At 32.5% G+C, this 17,927-nt stretch overlaps 1 protein-coding gene across 1 annotated transcript in view; it reads right to left on the bottom strand.

The window, feature by feature from the left end:
• Positions 1-426: 426 nt before the first annotated feature.
• Positions 427-17,927, bottom strand: part of PLEKHB2 (pleckstrin homology domain containing B2) — a 41,731-nt gene continuing 24,230 nt past the window's right edge. Inside the window, exons 3-8 of the mRNA XM_051985663.1 lie at positions 17,321-17,473; positions 14,313-14,415; positions 11,800-11,839; positions 10,318-10,407; positions 8,540-8,645; positions 427-4,392 (exon numbers count right to left, since the gene is read on the bottom strand). Of these exons, the coding sequence (XP_051841623.1) occupies positions 4,256-4,392; positions 8,540-8,645; positions 10,318-10,407; positions 11,800-11,839; positions 14,313-14,415; positions 17,321-17,473 (629 nt within the window). The 3' untranslated portion in view covers positions 427-4,255. The remainder of the gene's footprint in view (positions 4,393-8,539; positions 8,646-10,317; positions 10,408-11,799; positions 11,840-14,312; positions 14,416-17,320; positions 17,474-17,927) is intronic.

The following is a 17,927-nucleotide window of genomic DNA, read 5'->3' as shown; positions in this document are numbered from 1 at the left end:
TAACCGTATAAGACATCATCCTAAATAAATAGCTGAAAATTGACAAAGTGCCTTCTCAGATCATGTACAAAAATAGCTTTAATGGCTAGTAACTTGTGATGTAGCCAAGAAGAAATACCAGTAATTTCAACAGGCAAGAAATGAATTCCAGTCATAAGGAAGACTGATGCCAAGAGATAGTAAGACCAAATCAGGGAACAGCTAAGTATAAGAACTCTAGATCTGAGCTCTATCTTCCAGGCTAGTGACTGATTAATCTGTTTTCATATTAAGTTTACTAAAAGAAAACAGTTAGATAGGTAGGTGGGGAGATAGACAGATATAAATACCTAAGTCATCAAATTGTTGATCAAACCTATGCTAGCACCAAATCAGAAAAAGTAGATACCATATCCCATTAATATAAAGAACTGAGACGAGATCATATGCAGTTCAACACTCATTTTATTAACATTTTTCACTATCTACATAAACACATTCCGCATAGAACAACAGGTTTCACAGGCATAACAGTTAGAAATAAGATGGTAGAGGAAAGATGGCAATCACAGAGAAAAAAATCTCAGGCAAAGAGATTTCAATGCTTTCTAAACAGTGTCTGCAACAGCTGTGAAGAGATTGTCCCAAATAATAAAGATAGGAAATTTGCATCATTTGCAGCACATCTCAAAACATAGTATTCTTTATTAATTAAACAGATGCCTTATACTTACATTGTGGTCTCTCTAAGAAAAAGTTTGGGAAAGCCATGTTTTTACTTCTAGTCCATTTCCCCTGAGTTCTGAGGGAAAAGCTGCATGGAGACCAAAAATACTTTTCCTTTATCTTACTCAATTCAAGTCTATCATACCTGACCCATAATCTTGACACCACCCAAGGAATCTTTTGATTAGAGCCATCAGAAAGAACACATATAAAACATGGGTGGTAGTTGGTTTTTTTTTGTTTTTGTTTTTGTTTTTTGTTTTTTTACCTAGGTAGGACTAAATTCCTAAAAAAAGAAAAAATGCAAATCGAAGATAAAAGACAATAAACCTTGCCAGATATACAAACCAAAAAAGCCCCTTAGTTTGGTAATTTCTTTAGTTAGGATTATTTATGCAAAACACCACATAGAAAGGGAATCAGTCAAAAACAATGACTAGAATTTTGGTATTATAAGGACAAGATTTTAGAAACTGTCCAATGTACTATATTTGTTTCATCTTAAGGTAAAATCACTAACCACTTTACCTAGCCGTAGCTAGCTTATAGAAAAATGCACTGCCTTGGGAATTAGGAAATTTGAGTTCTTACTGCTATTCAGCCATCAGCTAATTATTATCTCAGACAAATCATTTTCTTTACCTTTCTGGATATTCCAATATGTAAAAAGATTGTGGTAGGCTACTTTCTTGTACCATCCTCTAAAATTTGGTGACCATAAATGCAAGTAATTGTGACGTTTCTGAGGAACTTAATGAAAGGCACAGTTTTGGAGAAGCTCATCCAAAGACCTGGCTCTTCTAAAGCCTAAGGTCCTACCGACTAAAACATAATAATGACTCCACACCAGATGATGGAGATCCCAATCCAAGCCCAAACGGAGTCAGGGAAACATTGCACTCCCTTTGGTCCCTAGACAATGAGAACTGCCAAGAGATTAGAGTGTGTATTTATAGGTATTTTAGCCCTATAATGCAGACAATGAGCTAGTGACACGGTGCTTTCCTTGAATCATATTAACAACCCAGTGCAATATTCAAAGCAGTTTTATTGTAAATATATCCCTTCAATTCACAGTACTTTAGAAGATTCACATAAACTACCTTGTCTAAATCATTAATTTAATATTGTTACATAAAATTCAAAGTCTTAACAGCAATGATTTCAAAGAATAAATTGATTGTAGTCAGACCTTATGTGATTTTTTTCCCCCAACTGTCAAATGTCAAGTGAGATGGCACTCATGTACATATACTGTCTGCTGACACAGACATCTCCAGTTCAAAAAAAAAAAGGGGGGGGGGGGGCCTACAGAAATTGCCAAGAATCCAAAGATTCATTATAAAGCTGGTTTGGCCTTCAATTTGACATGGATTTTTGTTTCATCAGACATAGAACTAGTTAATTGGTTGAGAAAAATGATATACAAGTCATCCAAAATACAAAACAGAATTTGTATCACAAAAAAACAGACTTAAAGGGAATTATCATCACTATACCATGACGGGAAAATTTCAAACTAAAATATAGATTTAAAAAAATCACACATCATTTGTCTTGCAAGTGGCCGGCATTCCATAAATATTTCTTTAATGAGAGAAAATTAATGAGAACAAATGTGCCAATCTACTTGGTCAAATATAGTTAAAGCTATCTAAATTTCTTTAACTATACTTAGTCATAACAGTGCAATCATCAACTTTTTATATCTTTCAGAAAGATGGATAATAGCATTATTTGCAAAGTACAACCTTTTAAAAATACCTAAGACAATCTTGAATTATTTTAATATTGCAACCATGGCTCTCATCCTATTTCCCTGACTCCTTAAATATAACTTTATTAGCTAGTGATTTTTAAGTAAATTACAATAAAAAAAAGTTTAGGAAGCATCAAAAATGCCTACCTACAAATAACTCAAGAAACTGAAAAACACATACAATCTACATATGAGGCAATCTTACTATTACAAATTCTGGAATGACTGTTCACTAACAATATACAACTTATTTCCTTGGGTGTTTGTTTCCCTCCTACTGCTTTCTCAGCTTCAACTAAGTATAGATTTGGACAATAAAACACTTTGGTTTTTCAAGTAAAGGAAAGCAGATTTTATCAATGGTCCATGAAAAAGGATTATCTAATTCATGAAGATGAGGAGTTTTATTACAAAAATTAAAATGGGATTAAAGCATACACATATTTTCAAAGTATGTTAAAAGATTGTTGGCAAAAACAAAATTTTTAGTGGAATATCATATGAAATAAGACTAAATCAGCTATCTATTTACTGATCTATAGATCTACAACAGGATACATGTGCTCAGAAGCACTCTTTCCTAATTTCTATAATCATTTTCTCCTGTCTTAAGTTCTTCTTCTCATTAGCCTCCTTCCACCTTACCTAAATTCTACAAAATGATCAAGAACTTAATAATCACTCTAATAATCCTGAGTTTAATCTTAATTCTTTTGCCTTACTTTTACTGTTCAGTCTGTTCCGCCTTAAAAGAATATTCTGTAGCAGGGCAATCAAATAAAACCAAAAGCACTATCTATAAGCTGTCAATATATTCATTTTTTCAAAACATGGTAAGAAGAGACGGGATGACTCAGATATACAATAGAAAATGAACTCAATAACTTTGAACATATTTTCTTATGCTAAATAGAAGTTTAGAAGGTAAAAGCCACGTCTGTCATCTTTTAAATGCATGGATAGTACCAACTTTCAAAGAAACAAAAAAATCAAAAACCCTATCACCTCAGCTTCTGAATTGAGTTTATAAATCTCTATGGTTTAACTATGTCAGAGAATTGCAGGTTTCTAGTCCTGTTTACAAGTTTGTCCTGACTGGGAGCTCTTTACAAGAATCTTACCAATTCCTATCCCTAGGATTCAATAAATCTACTCAAAATACAGAAAATAGTCCACCAGTAGAGCACCACTTGATAATGACAGAGCCAACCACAGAGGTATATGAAATGTCACCACTGCTTTGGGGACTATTCTTTGGAGTATGTAGTGCAAAAAGTCTATATTGCTTTATCGTGCATAGTTTACCAGCCTGGCATGCCAAACAGCAATACCCAGGCTGTTCACTGGTTAATTCTTAAATTGAGAATTAGCAGTTGGATTAATTGGGTTTTTCCCTGCCAGAAATAATTATCTATTCAGGGGTCATTATATGAGCAGCATACTTCTAATACAGATGACAAAACTATGTCTCTTATGTTCTGCATTTAACACTGCAACAATAATGTTCTTCAATATGAATGAGCTCATAAGTCCTTCTTATACAACAAAGTTCCATAAAAGAACTTGAAATGATCAAATATCCCCTTTATATTTCAACTGAAGAGCACACTTACTATCCTGCCTTGTGAAATTTATACTAATTATAATTAAGATGTCACTATTTTTAAAGTACTATTGTAACTGTCATTAAAAATCTTTACAATAAAACAGGAATACTTTGCAAAATATATTATCACACACAGAAAATACATACAGGTTTTGGAGGTTACAAATACAAAGATATAAAGAAACTTAGAAGACCCAGAACAAAGATCCCAAGGCCATGCCAGTGGCTGCTCCAGCCAGCATGCCCAGAGCCAGGTCCCCATCATTGTCCCGGTAGCGCTCCCTGATGATGACATGGTTGGCAGGCTGCTGTCCATAAGGTCCTAGAAAAGATATACAACATAATGTTACATTATATTGTCAGAAACAGCTGCTATGCTAATTAGTTTGGCTTGACTATTTTCCTTTATTGTAGATAAGAGAAGTATATATATTTTAGGAGAAGATATACAGAAATGGCCAATATAAAATAACAAAAGTATCAATAAAACCTAATTGTTAAAGAAAGTACAAGACAGGGGAAGAACAGTTTTATTTTATATCTAATACTTAGGTCAAAAGACTTTTTCCTCAGAGTTTGAGAGACCAGTACAACATATTTCCTTTAAAAATCAACCAAATAAAGTTAACTTTTCTTCAAACAGATACAAGCCATTTTCTACTTGAATTTTTGAGCTACAACCTATATTCTTGTAAACAAAGTTATACAAGGAAAGTCTTAACTTTCCAGTGTGGAATCGAATGTGGACAGCTCTTTTTTGGTATCCCACCATTTTTCTACTATTATTTGGCTTCCAAAAAGTAGAAAAACATATATGAACAAATGCAAAGTGAAGTAAACAGATCCATAAAAATAATTTTAAAAGTTAACAGTAATAATGTGAAGATAATTAACTATACTCTAATCAACAACAGAGAACCACAATTCCACAGGATTCATGATGAAATACTCTTATCAGCTTCCAGACACACAACTGATGGACTGACTCATCAGAGTACAGCTCAGAGTATATTTTTTCTTTTCTTTTTGGAAGGGAAAGAGAGCATGACAAATACAGAAATTTGATTTCCTTATACCTATTATAATGGGTTTTTTTTTTTTTTTTTTGTAATCTCAATTGTTAGAAGAAAAGGAAGAGGGGGGAGACAACAGAACTGAAAATAAAATAAAACTGAATTTAGAAAAGGCTTACTAACATCTTCTAGTTCCAATACTTGACCCCATCCACTTTCAAACTCATGCTAACTGAAAATCAAACTTATCTGCTCAAGTCACATAAATTCCCTACTAATAACTATCACCCCACTAAAATAAAAAATTGCAAAGTCTCAGAGATTCAGAATTGGAAGGGAACTCAAAGATCAGACTAACCCCCTTATTTTTACTGCAAACGGTGGCCCAAAGAGGTTAATTATGTTATCTAAAAATCACACTGGCAGTAAATGTCAGAGCTAAAATTAGAACCCAGAACTAGTTGTTCCTTTGCAAATTTTCTAATATGCCTTAATGTATCTCCAACACTTCAGCTTCTATTTTCTCCTACAGCAAAGTACAAATCCATCAGGATAACAAATGGATAACTGAGAAATGAGCCGAATTGTGGAAAATCCAAGATTCCATAGAAATTCCAAAGATGAAAGAGTGGTTAGAAAGTTAATTAGTTCACTGGCAGTATAACAGAAAGAGGACAAACTCATTAAACTTTAAACCATTATTACCTAAGAATCATGCTTAAATAGAGCAGTTATGAACTTTAAAAAAGAAACTTTCAATCATACAAATTAGGTTTTAAGTTAGAATTAAATCTTTCTGTATACTTGCTTTTGTTTTCATCGACTATATAGAAATCATTTACTATATATATCTAAGAGCAGCAAGTATACATTTTTCCTAAAAAAATTTTTAAACTAAATATTATACAATCTATACTATTACTGTTTACAGTATTAAAGTTATTAATGAAGCAAAAGGTAAAAGGATTGTAATGGGAATGAAAGATCATTATCATGAATGATCTCTTTGCCTACAGTCTCTACTACATACCACTGATTAATCTTCGTTTTTCAAAAACTTTCAGTGGATTCCCATTACTAAAAGATAAAGCCATGATTATACTACATTTAACCTTGAATTCTTTTTCTAAAGTCATTCATTTTAGTCATCATTCTCACAAAATGTTACTAACATTCTCACCTTCATAGCTTAACTCAAGCCTGAACTAACTGACCTTCCCACTACTATGCCAAATCTTACGAACTGCTAAAGCCCAGCTCACAAGCTACCACTTTCATGAAGTCTTCCTTAACATGTTAGCCAGTAGCAATGTCTTCTTTTGAAATCTTATACTACTTATTAGTATTATACATTTAGCACTTACTCATCTACTATCTTCTAAGATATTTCATACTCAATACTTGTATTTATATGTAATGTTGAGTATAAAAGAGGCAGGGTACTGGAAATTAAGTGGCATGGGCTTTGGTGCCAACTCTAATACTATTCATATGTGCTTTCCCACAGCAGCAAAGTCGACTACCTATGATAGAAACAGTATGTGACACTATCATTGTTGCTCAGTGTACTACAAAGCACAGTGACATAAATTATAACGACAACATTTTGGGTGCTATGTATATTGTTGTATTCAAATCTTTTTCTATTATTTAATTATCAGCGCACACCCATCATATTAAAAAATGAGAGAATAAAAAGAAAAAAAAAAGTAGTAGAGTTGTTTTGGGGGGTTTTTTGGAGGGGGAAAGGAAGAGAGCTCAGGGTAAAGATTGAAATTTTTTCTGAATGAGAAGAACCATCCTCAACCACTATTGTCAGACTCTCTGAATGATTTGAAATTAGCTTTTACTGAAGATGTGTTCATGTTTCTTAATAAATTCAACATAAAAGTGCAAGGCAAAACAGCACTTACATACAAAATGTATGGTATGGTAAATTCAATTCTAGGACAACTAACATTACTTGAATCACAAGGAATATCAAGATACTTTATATACTTTTTAGGCTGTCAAAAGTTAAAAATAAGAATTGAGAGGTCCATTCCCACATAAAGGTCTAACAGATAAGAATATTTTTTGAACTCAAACTACAGTTCCAGCAAAATTTTCTGGACCTTGATACAAAGGCAAAAGAAATTTCCATATTTCAAAATCCATCTCACTGTACAAATACTATTTTGGCAGTATTACCTATGTGAAATTATTTTCAAAAATGAAACACATAAAATCACATTATTAATCAAGATTAATAGGATGAACATTTACAATCAATTTCAATAAAGAACATTCATTTTGAATCCAATTCAGCAAAATGTTATCCCCAACCTCCCCGCCAAGAATTTTATTCTTCTGAATGGACCCATATTATAAAAAATTATACTTAATTAACTTCTTAAATGATCTTCCTGTTTCTAGGTTTTATCTTCTTCAATCCATCCTACACATGACTGCCAAAATAATCTCCCTAAAGCACAAATCTGATGTCACTTTTTTGCTCAAAAATCTTCAGCAATCCCCTATAAATCCTTTAACTTGTCATTTAAGGCCTTGCAAAATTGGAGCTCAATCTACTTTTATTCATTTATTTCATATTATTCTCCAAAGTTGCATTTAACATTAAAGCAAAACTGATCTCCTAGGTATCCCTAAATTCGATATTCTCATTACCACATCTTCCCACAGGCTGCCCTCATGCATGCCATGCATTAGATTTTCAGTTCCATCTTTTAGAATTCTTATCATTTCCTACAAAGGTGAGGGGGGGCGAGGGGAGACAGGTGAGAAGAGAAGGGAAATAGATATACTGTCAAATTTAATAGCTGTTGGTGAGTTTTGCTAAATTATCTTTTTTTTAATTTTTGTATTACAAGGTCTGGTAACTCTAAGGAGAGAGAGGAATCTTTGGGAACAAAAATGATGCAAAGCAAAAAATAATTTTTTTTTAATACAAAAAATTCTTAGTTTCCTTCAAAGGTCAGTTCTGTTGCTAACTCCTATGCAAAGCCTTTCCTGATCCTCCTCAAATATATCTTTATTTACCTAAGTACTATGTATTCCAATAGAAGATAAGCACCTTGAAAGCATGAATGAAGGCATTTCATTTTTGTCTTGGCATAATTTTACATATTAACATACTTCATTAATTATGATTTCTCCCTTATTTCTCCCCCAATAAGTTGGGATTCAACTTATATAATCTTTACACTTATTTCACCATTTCAAAGCAATTGGAAAATATGAAATTAGATGTTTGACTTGAAGATCATACTTAGATAAAAACAAAAAACTGAATAATATTCCAACATATCCAAAAAATTGAATATTCCAAAATATTCCAAATGAAGAGAGCAATACATACATACATATGCATACATATATATGTGTACACACACACACACACACACACACACACACACACACACAAATTAACGAGACAATAACATTGCTATTAATTACCTGGATATGGATACTGGTATGGTACTGCATAAGCCTGCCCATTAGCAGCATAAATAACTTGAGTTCCTGGAGGATACATTCCATTATACTGACCATAGCCAAATACCTGTTTCAGTGGAATATTAGGCATATGATAAGATTTATAACATGTTTTCTGAAACTCAAGAAAATATATTAAGATTCCCTCTCCTAAGTTATAGTTATCAAAATTTTAACAGTTAATATAAACATGCACAATGAAATGCAGTGTAAAAAAGTTTTTACTTTTAAAAAGCATTTATTAAAAAACTGAACAAAATCATTCAAATTATTATCCTTAAACTGATTTTTTACTTTAAAATTTGAAAGTACGTATGACAGAGAGGAAAGAATTCTGGAACTGGTATGGAGAGCTTAGCTTAGGTACTGATGCTAACCCTGTTAAACTAGCTACCTGACATTGCAAATTATTTAATATATCCTGGCCTCAATTTCTTAATCTATAAATGGAGGGGTTTAGAATAGATGACCTCTTAAGTCATTTTTAATTCTTAAGCCAATCAATAAACATTTATTAAGCACCTATTTGTGTCCCATGTCCTGTACAAAACTTACCTATTGAATATCTAGACTTGAGGCCTACCTGTTTCTGGGACAAATGTCATAAGAGATCTCTTTAGAGTTAAGAGACCTAAAATTTAATATTTTAAGGGGGTTAAAACATATCATCACAAGCAATAGCCACTATGGGCTGTTCAGTATAGAGAAAGGAATAGGAAATACAGGTTTCCTTTACTCAAATTAACTTTATCATTATTATTATTATTACTATTCTCAGTAGTTCTACTTTTGCTTAACCTATTATTAAATCAGTTGCTCATGGACCAATAATGGCTAAATTGCTAAAGCAGAATCTACCTTAAAAGGCTATAGCTGCTAATAAGAGCAGTACAAGAACTTTGATTTATAAAAGAACTATAGGTTAAAAATCAATTTTTTAAGCCTACTATATACTACATTGACTTACATGTGGTAAAGTCAATATATATTTATACAAACACAGAATGACATTACTTGAATTCACGAGGCATTCAGCTTTTAAAACATTTCCTTAAAAATTCCAATTTGTACACAAGATTGATTTCAAATGGCCCCCTTCATGTACTCTATGTTCTAGCCCATCTAGTCTTTTGACATTCCCTATAAATAACTTTTCATCTCCATGCTTTGTCTTTGGACAGACTATCCTACAGGTATGTAATGTCCTTTCTCCTAATCTACCTCTTGGAATCCTTAGCTGTCTTCAAGGCTCAACTCAAACACTAGCTTCTCCCAAAATCCATCATGACCCCCCCCCTAGTTTCTAGTGCTCCTTCAAATTATTTTTCCATTGTGTAATATTTTTGCATATATTTGACACAGTGCCTGGCACCCACTAGACAAAGATAAATGCTTATTGAATTAAACTAATTAAGACTATCAGCCATATGAATACCATGCAAAACTTTTAGAAAATGCATGATTTTATCCACTTGAGCGATACTTCCACTGACAAATATCATAACAACTCCATACTTTAATAAACAGTTTCCTAAATGTGGTCAAAAAAGAAGAAAAAAACAAACATTATAAACTGCTAGGCAGCCTTCCAGTGCACAAAGCAACTTCTAAGTTATCTAAATTTGAATAATCCAGTTATTCAAGTCTTGGTTCAATACTAGGTTCTGTGATGATGTATTCAAAAGGAAAATCCTTCCTTAATTAGGACTCTACTTATTCTCTTAAACTTCCTTCCATACCTCAGGAGATGGAGTGGCATAAGCTGTATAAGGAGGTGGAGATGAAGCAACAGCAGTCTCATCATACATTACTTCCGAGCCAACATAGGCCTAGATAATAGGAAAGGATAAAAAAAAATTATTTTGAGAGTATGAAAAACTAGTTTAAAGTGCACTATGTACATATTTTGTTATCTTGGACATATAAAATGAAAATCTGACTCATTCATAAGTAGGAAACGTAAATAGGCTCAATGAAATAACCAGAAGGCAAAAATAAAAAGAATCAAACTTGTGATATGAAAGAAACTGACTAGTAACATCTATAAATCTTTATGGAATCATCTAGAATAGTATCATGTTCATTTGAATAAAGATTAAGGCCAAAAACCTTCAAAAAAGATTCCCCCAAAATGAAAAGTTTATAAAACTATTTTTAAAAGCCTTTTATGAAATAATCATATTTTTTGTTGTCAAAATTTGCCACTGACAAAAGCTGAAATCTAAAAAAGCTTAGCACTCCTTAAGGCATTTTGTTCCAGAGATATACAGAGATATTACAGGGATATAGATACTGTAGTTTATAACAGCAACATGCCTTTTTAAGTATACTACATTTGACTGCTCCCTAGTTTAAAAAAAAATACATGGACTTTCCCCATCTTGATTTCATTTTGGTACACATATATGTACACACACATACATACCACATTCACTTACAAATTACATAAAAATGAACCATAGTAGACTCTTAGCACTTACTACAGAAATAATACTAATCCAGTCCAATGGAAAAAGGTCTGAGCGTGTTGCTCACAAACTTACAAGAGAACAAATCAGAAAAACAATTTCTAAAAATTTTCTTTACTTCAGCTTTTACAATGTTTATTCCTATGTGTATATTTCATATTTTATTTTATCTGACAAACCAAGGTTTCACATACCATGTGACTTAATTTTTAGGCTATGAAATCCAGGAATGAAACCATTTGTTTAAAAATAATGATTAAAAATAAGAGATTTTGATATACTAATATATCATATCAATTATATATACCTTAAAGACCATATTGCTATTTCAGAATTTCAAGATGCATACATGAAAACCTGAATACATGTTATCTTGCTAGCATGTTTTGTACTTCAGACCAAAACAAAGTGTAATCCAAAAGGCTGCTTATTATACTGTGTAAAAAATTTATAATGTCCTATGACCCACAGTATAAAGTGAAACCAAACTACCTGGTAGTAGCCACAGTTTAGTTAGCTTCCTCTCAATGTGTAATTCACTTTCACTGTTTTCATCTATCTAATCATGCAGCCAAGTAAAACAATATGGGAGATACAATGAAGTAGTAGCCCATAGTACCATTCTCATTTCCCTTGTCAAACTTCCCCACCTTGGGTGCAGTTAGGTCATTTAACCAATCACATATATTTAATAATGACAAAGTCTGTCTGACCATAAAAGGTTTGATGTATATACCAAACCTGAAAACTTACAGTATTTGTCCTGGCATCCTGAAGTGCAAATTTCCAGGCCCTGGAGGCAGAAAAAAGATTTTACTTTTTACTTACGGGTAAGTCATACTTATCTATTCAAAGTGTTGCCTAACAATTAAAATCTCTTATAGATGTCCACTTTATAGATTTAACCTCGTTAGTTCTTCATACTTCATACTCAATAGAGAAATGAGGAAAAGGGGAAAAGGGAGGATTATTAAGAAGGTAGAGCAAGGGAGAGATCAGTCGTAGGAAAATAAATTCTACATATGTACATAAATATTTATAGTTCCTTTTAAGGTTAAAAAAAATGGGAATTTCAGACAATACAAAATAATGAAGGAAATAGTTTCAGAGAAACCTGGAAAGACTTGTATGAATTGATAACAGAGTAAAGTGAACAGAACCACAAGAACAGTTAATACAATGACAACAATTCTGCAAAGATAAAGACCTCTGATCTGTGTAATAACCAACCATGAGTCTAGCAGAATAATGATGAAACCTACTTAACCCAATTCCTGATAAAGAAGTAACTTAGGAGTGAAGAATGATAGATAATTAGATAAAGAAACAGATAAATATTTACAAGTAGCCAAAATAGAAAATTCTTTTGTTTTGACTATACATGTTTATAATAGGAGTTTTGTTTTTCTCAATTTGAGGGTATGGCGGTAGAGGGAGTAGAGGGGTATGAGAAGGTAGATTTTTGCCAATTGAAAAAAAATATATTTAATTTAAAGGATATGGGACAAATGGGGCACAAGTTTAAGCTTAAAAAAAGAAAATCTTTAGAAAAAATTCAAAAATAGAACAGAATTCTTTGGATGATAATTATCCTAATTATATGAATTATATATATGAAGATCTTACAAGTAAAGGATGAATTGGATAAATCATTTGTCAGATAAGATATATAAAAAGAATTTCTCTTCAGATATGAATTAGACTGGATGGTCTTAAGGTTCCCTTATATCTTTGGCATACTGTGAATCTTTGAATGTGAGTTCAAATTCACTACCAGTCAGTTTCACATTTCATATTCCTTATTTTCACCAGATATACTGCAAATAGGCAGTGCAAAGCACAGGCTTTTGCTGACCATGCATCAAGTGTCATTTTTAGATGGTAGATTTTTAAACTAAACATAATCATTCTATTCAACTGTGCTGTTTTAGTATAAATTCCAGCATCATAAAACTAAACTATATTGATCACCTTTTAAAGCCTGCCAGAAAGTTTTTCCATCCACTTCTCAAACCAACACACTGACAAGACTATGCCCTTAGAAATTCCATGTTTACATTATAATAACTCAAGACTTGCAATAACTGAAATCCAAAATAAATTCAAAGAAAAGTCAATAAACATTGTAAAATTTTTGTGTTGAGAGTGAAAGGATATGCAATAAAGATATTCTGATATAAAACAATACATTTTGATCATGTGAAATTGTCCCATGAAGGGCAAGAGTATAATTTCAGATACAATATAATACAATAACCTCAGATGTGGTATATCAGTCTACGGAAGCCGGAATCAACCTATAACAATGGAATAGATAAAAATATACCTCCAGATGAACAGAGAAATGACCAAAGAAACAATCAAGCAACAAACATATTATTATTCTATATAATAGGAATTAGATCTATACAAACAAAATTGAAACCATTTCTGCCTTCAAAGAGCTTGTATCCAGTTAAGGAAAACAAACATGGTCAAACAATTAAACTTAAGATAAAGTGAACTAGAAGAATGTCTATTTTATTTTGAAGAAAACAGGATGTACCAGGATTTTAAGACCCAGTCAGAGGTGTGCTTCATTAACAGCACTTAGGTAGTTGTTAAGGAGAATGGATGAGAGCTGGGAAAGACCTAAAGCAAGCAGTTCACTTAGAAGGCTGAAGCATTTGGCCAGGGATGAAGGCATGAACGAGGACAGTGGCTACATGTGAGGGAAGGAGGAGGACTCTCAAGATTGTATAACTCAATAAATGGAAGAACTGTACTTCTTTCAAACTGGAAGAAGGAAGCTAAGTAGCAAAAGACTAAATAATATAAATGCTAATACTCTATTCATATTTTCAAAAAGATCACAGGGTTTCCATGGTTTTTTTTTCTTAAAAAGAGAAATATGGAAATAACCAAAAAACAACAAGCAGAATTTAAGAACATTTAACTCAACCGGCTAATTAATTTGGATTCAAGATAAAATATTCACCAAACTGAAGAAGAAAATATAAAGCAATTGTACAGCTGCTAAGTGAAGTTATTCTCATTTCAAAGCAACATTACCAAGGAAGCTCAGGAGAATCAGAAAACAGAATCATAATAATTAGAGAACTATTAAAGTTTCCTTCATCTATTCTCTTAGAGTCATTTACTCTACAGCCTGAAGGGAAATACTCCTCCCACTCTCCCCAATTCCACCCACTCAACAATATAAAACTTTAATTGAAAATCAGAAAATATTCTTTCAATTCAGACATGCAAAAGAGAACAACACTTACAAGCAATCATCTTCACTTTCAGCACAAAGATTGATAGTTTTTCCATCTCGGCAAACAATCTGCAGTATACGGTCTCTTGGCTTGCCTTCAGGTGGATGAAAATCTATGGAAAAGATTAGAAAGAGCTTAAAAGAATGAGACACTAAGTAAAACAAAAAACATATGCTACAGAATAATAAATCACATATTAAACACATCCTCTCAAATCAGAGAATAAGCCTGAATAAAATAAATAATGTGTTTTCTAAGAGATTTAAGGCAGAAATGACATTAAAGAAAAGTTCCTTTTTCAGCAATTATGAAGACGTCTTCAAAAGGGAACCACTAAGAGGCAACCACTCAGTCAGTGCATAAATCAATAAAGGTAATATCCCATTTAAAAAACAAAAACAAAAACACACTTCATTACCAAAGTTGCCTCGAAGTGTATACAAGAGAAAAATAACACTATGCTTACATTGAAAGCAACCAGGGTTAAAAATATAGTTAAGCACTAAAATATATGTAAAGTGAACAAGTCTTTTCTATTTCCATAATCAAACAAACAGAAGTTAAAAATGTCATTCTCATTCAATTTCCTTCAGGGAAATAAAATTGGCAATTTCAATACTTTTCTAAGGAATGCTATTTCCATACAAAGGGATGGTATAGACTACATACTGGCTTTCTGTATCCAAATTCAAGGTATTATATAAAATTAGCTAAATGAACTTTTATCTAATCTAGCAGCAAGTATGAAAGAAGAGGATAAACTGCTTTAATAAGAATGAGAATCCAGACCATGAAATACAACAGAAATAGAACTTGAGTTCAAATTCCATCTCTGACAAGACCTATAAACCATGGGCTCTTAAGTTTCTTAAGCCTATCCCATTATTTGTCAAATAAGAAAGAGACCTGGACTAGATAATCTGAGATCCTTTCTAATTAATTCAACATATCTGTTCCTATAAACATATCAGATTTTAAATAGCAGTTACTTGTAGGTTCATAAAGTTATAATCCAAACATGGATGGCGGAAGACAGAATGGCAAATTGACATAAATACCAATACTGTAAATAAAAATCTAGGGTATTGGGTAAAAGAATAAAATTAGTTTAAATATTTCTTCAATTTCTAAGACTCAATGATGCTATATAAAATGTTACATAGTATAGTGTAAAAAATATTAGATTTGAATGTCAGGAAACCCAGGTTCCAAGGTCTTCCTCTAGCATGTAGGGCTATATGATCATGAGCAGATCATTTCCTCTCTCTCAGTTTCAGTTTTTCATGTGTGAAATGAGGCTATTACTTCTTGTACTATCTACTTATTGGGGATCACACATCAGTCATCATGTTTTAATGAAAACTAAGCACTTTGTTATGTACTAAGCACTGTTAAGAAATTAAATTAAGCTATCACAGAAGCTGCTTTCTGCCCTTTTGGGGTTTATAATTACTTTTCCTTAAGAGTTCAAACATTTAATTTTCTCAGCTTGTATTTTTTGAGATTTGGGACAGATTTGTTTAGACCTTTTTTTCTATAAGGCAAACTATACATAGTATTTTTGTAAACCTTAAAGCACTATATAAATGATAATCATTCTCATTATTCATAGCTCATTAGCTAGTAATGAAAAATATATGAGTAAAATATAAAGTTTCAAAATTCTGAAATAATTTATTTTAAAACTATCTTAGGAAGCATATTGAAACAAGCAGGAAAAAATAATGATGAATGTTGGAGGGGATGTGGGAAAACTGGGACACTGATGCATTGTTGGTGGAGTTGTGAACGAATCCAACCATTCTGGAGAGCAATCTGGAATTATGCCCAAAAAGTTATCAAATTGTGCATACCCTTTGACCCAGCAGTGTTTCTATTGGGCTTATATCCCAAAGAAATACTAAAGAAGGGAAAGGGACCTGTATGTGCCAAAATGTTTATAGCAGCCCTATTTGTAGTGGCTAGAAACTGGAAAATGAATGGATGCCCATCAACTGGAGAATGGCTGGGTAAATTGTGGTATACGAATGTTATGGAATATTATTGTTCTGTAAGAAATGACCAGCAGGATGAATACAGAGAGGACTGGCGAGACTTACATGAACTGATGCTAAGTGAAATGAGCAGAACTAGGAGATCATTATACACTTCAACAACGATATTGTATGAGGACATATTTTGATGGAAGTGGATTTCTTTGACAAAGAGACCTGAGTTTCAATGGATAAATGACGGACAGAAGCAGCTACATCCAAAGAAAGAACACTGGGAAGCGAATGTGAACTATCTACATTCTTGTTTTTCTTCCCGGGTTATTTATACCTCCTGAATCCAATTCTCCCTGTGCAACAAGAGAACTGTTCGGTTCTGCAAACATATATTGTATCTAGGATATACTGCAACATATCCAACATATATAGGACTGCTTGCCATCTAGGGGAGGGGGTGGAGGGAGGGAGGGGAAAAATCGGAACAGAAATGAGTGCAAGGGATAATGTTGTAAAAAAAATTACCCTGGCATGGATTCTGTCAATATAAAGTAATTATTAAATAAAAATTTAAAATTAAAAAAAAAAAAAAAAGACTTAACATCCAAAAAAAAAAAAAAAAAAAAGAACATGTGGTAGTGGTGGGTTTGTTTTTTTTTTTTACCTCATTATAGTTAACCATCAAAAACTGGATAAAATACACAACACTAAACTTTGAACACATAACAAAGTGATCAACTTATACTTACTATTACAAAGTTCAGGGAGACCCTTCACAAATCCAAACATAATAAATATATCTAGCAGAAATTCAACTTATACCATACATTGCCTATTGAGAAGCTCCTATTACATGGAATCCCAAGATTAAATATCAGGATTTCCAATAGGACTCAGATAAAGAGTTTTATTTCAATCCATTAACAAAGTACAAAATGGTAAAAGTAAATACAGAAATGTCTCCTAGACTAGTCAAGTAAAGGAAATAGAAGGAAAGAACTTAATTTGTATGAAGCAAAATTCTATTACCCCGGCATTCATTTCCCATTCGAATGTTGATGCAGTCCACCAGCATGTGAATCTTATCTTCTACATTCTGCCTGGTCTGGTCATCATAATAGATTAGGTGGCCATCTGACCACAGATCAAACCAGTTTTTTTTCCACCGCTTCAAAATTGTGCCTGAATGAAATAATAAGTGTTATTCAGATTCAAAGCTACATCCGCTTATTCTCTGATTTAACAATATAATAATATAAACAAAAGAAATTACCCTACTTGGCTCTTCGGGGAAGGCTACAAGGGTACTTTCACTAGGCAATCAAAAAATAAAATAAAATAGTACACAGTAAAATAAAAATTTTCAGTTATGGCAATGTCCTATACACTACTTTACATATAATGCACACTAAAATACTTCCATTCACTGTACAATTAAAAGTTAAGCACAGAATATTACATGTCACTGATACATTGTTGGTGGAATTATGAACACATCCAACATATCCAGCCATTCTGGAGAGCAATTTGGAACTATGCTCAAAAAGTTATCAAACTGTGCATACCCTTTGATCCAGCAATGTTTCTACTGGGCTTATACCCCAAAGAGATACTAAAGAAGCCAAAATGTTTGGGG

The sequence above is a fragment of the Antechinus flavipes genome, chromosome 3 (genome assembly GCF_016432865.1).
Source record: "Antechinus flavipes isolate AdamAnt ecotype Samford, QLD, Australia chromosome 3, AdamAnt_v2, whole genome shotgun sequence".
Lineage (NCBI taxonomy): Eukaryota > Metazoa > Chordata > Mammalia > Dasyuromorphia > Dasyuridae > Antechinus > Antechinus flavipes.
This window is presented reverse-complemented; position numbering and strand designations above follow the sequence as displayed.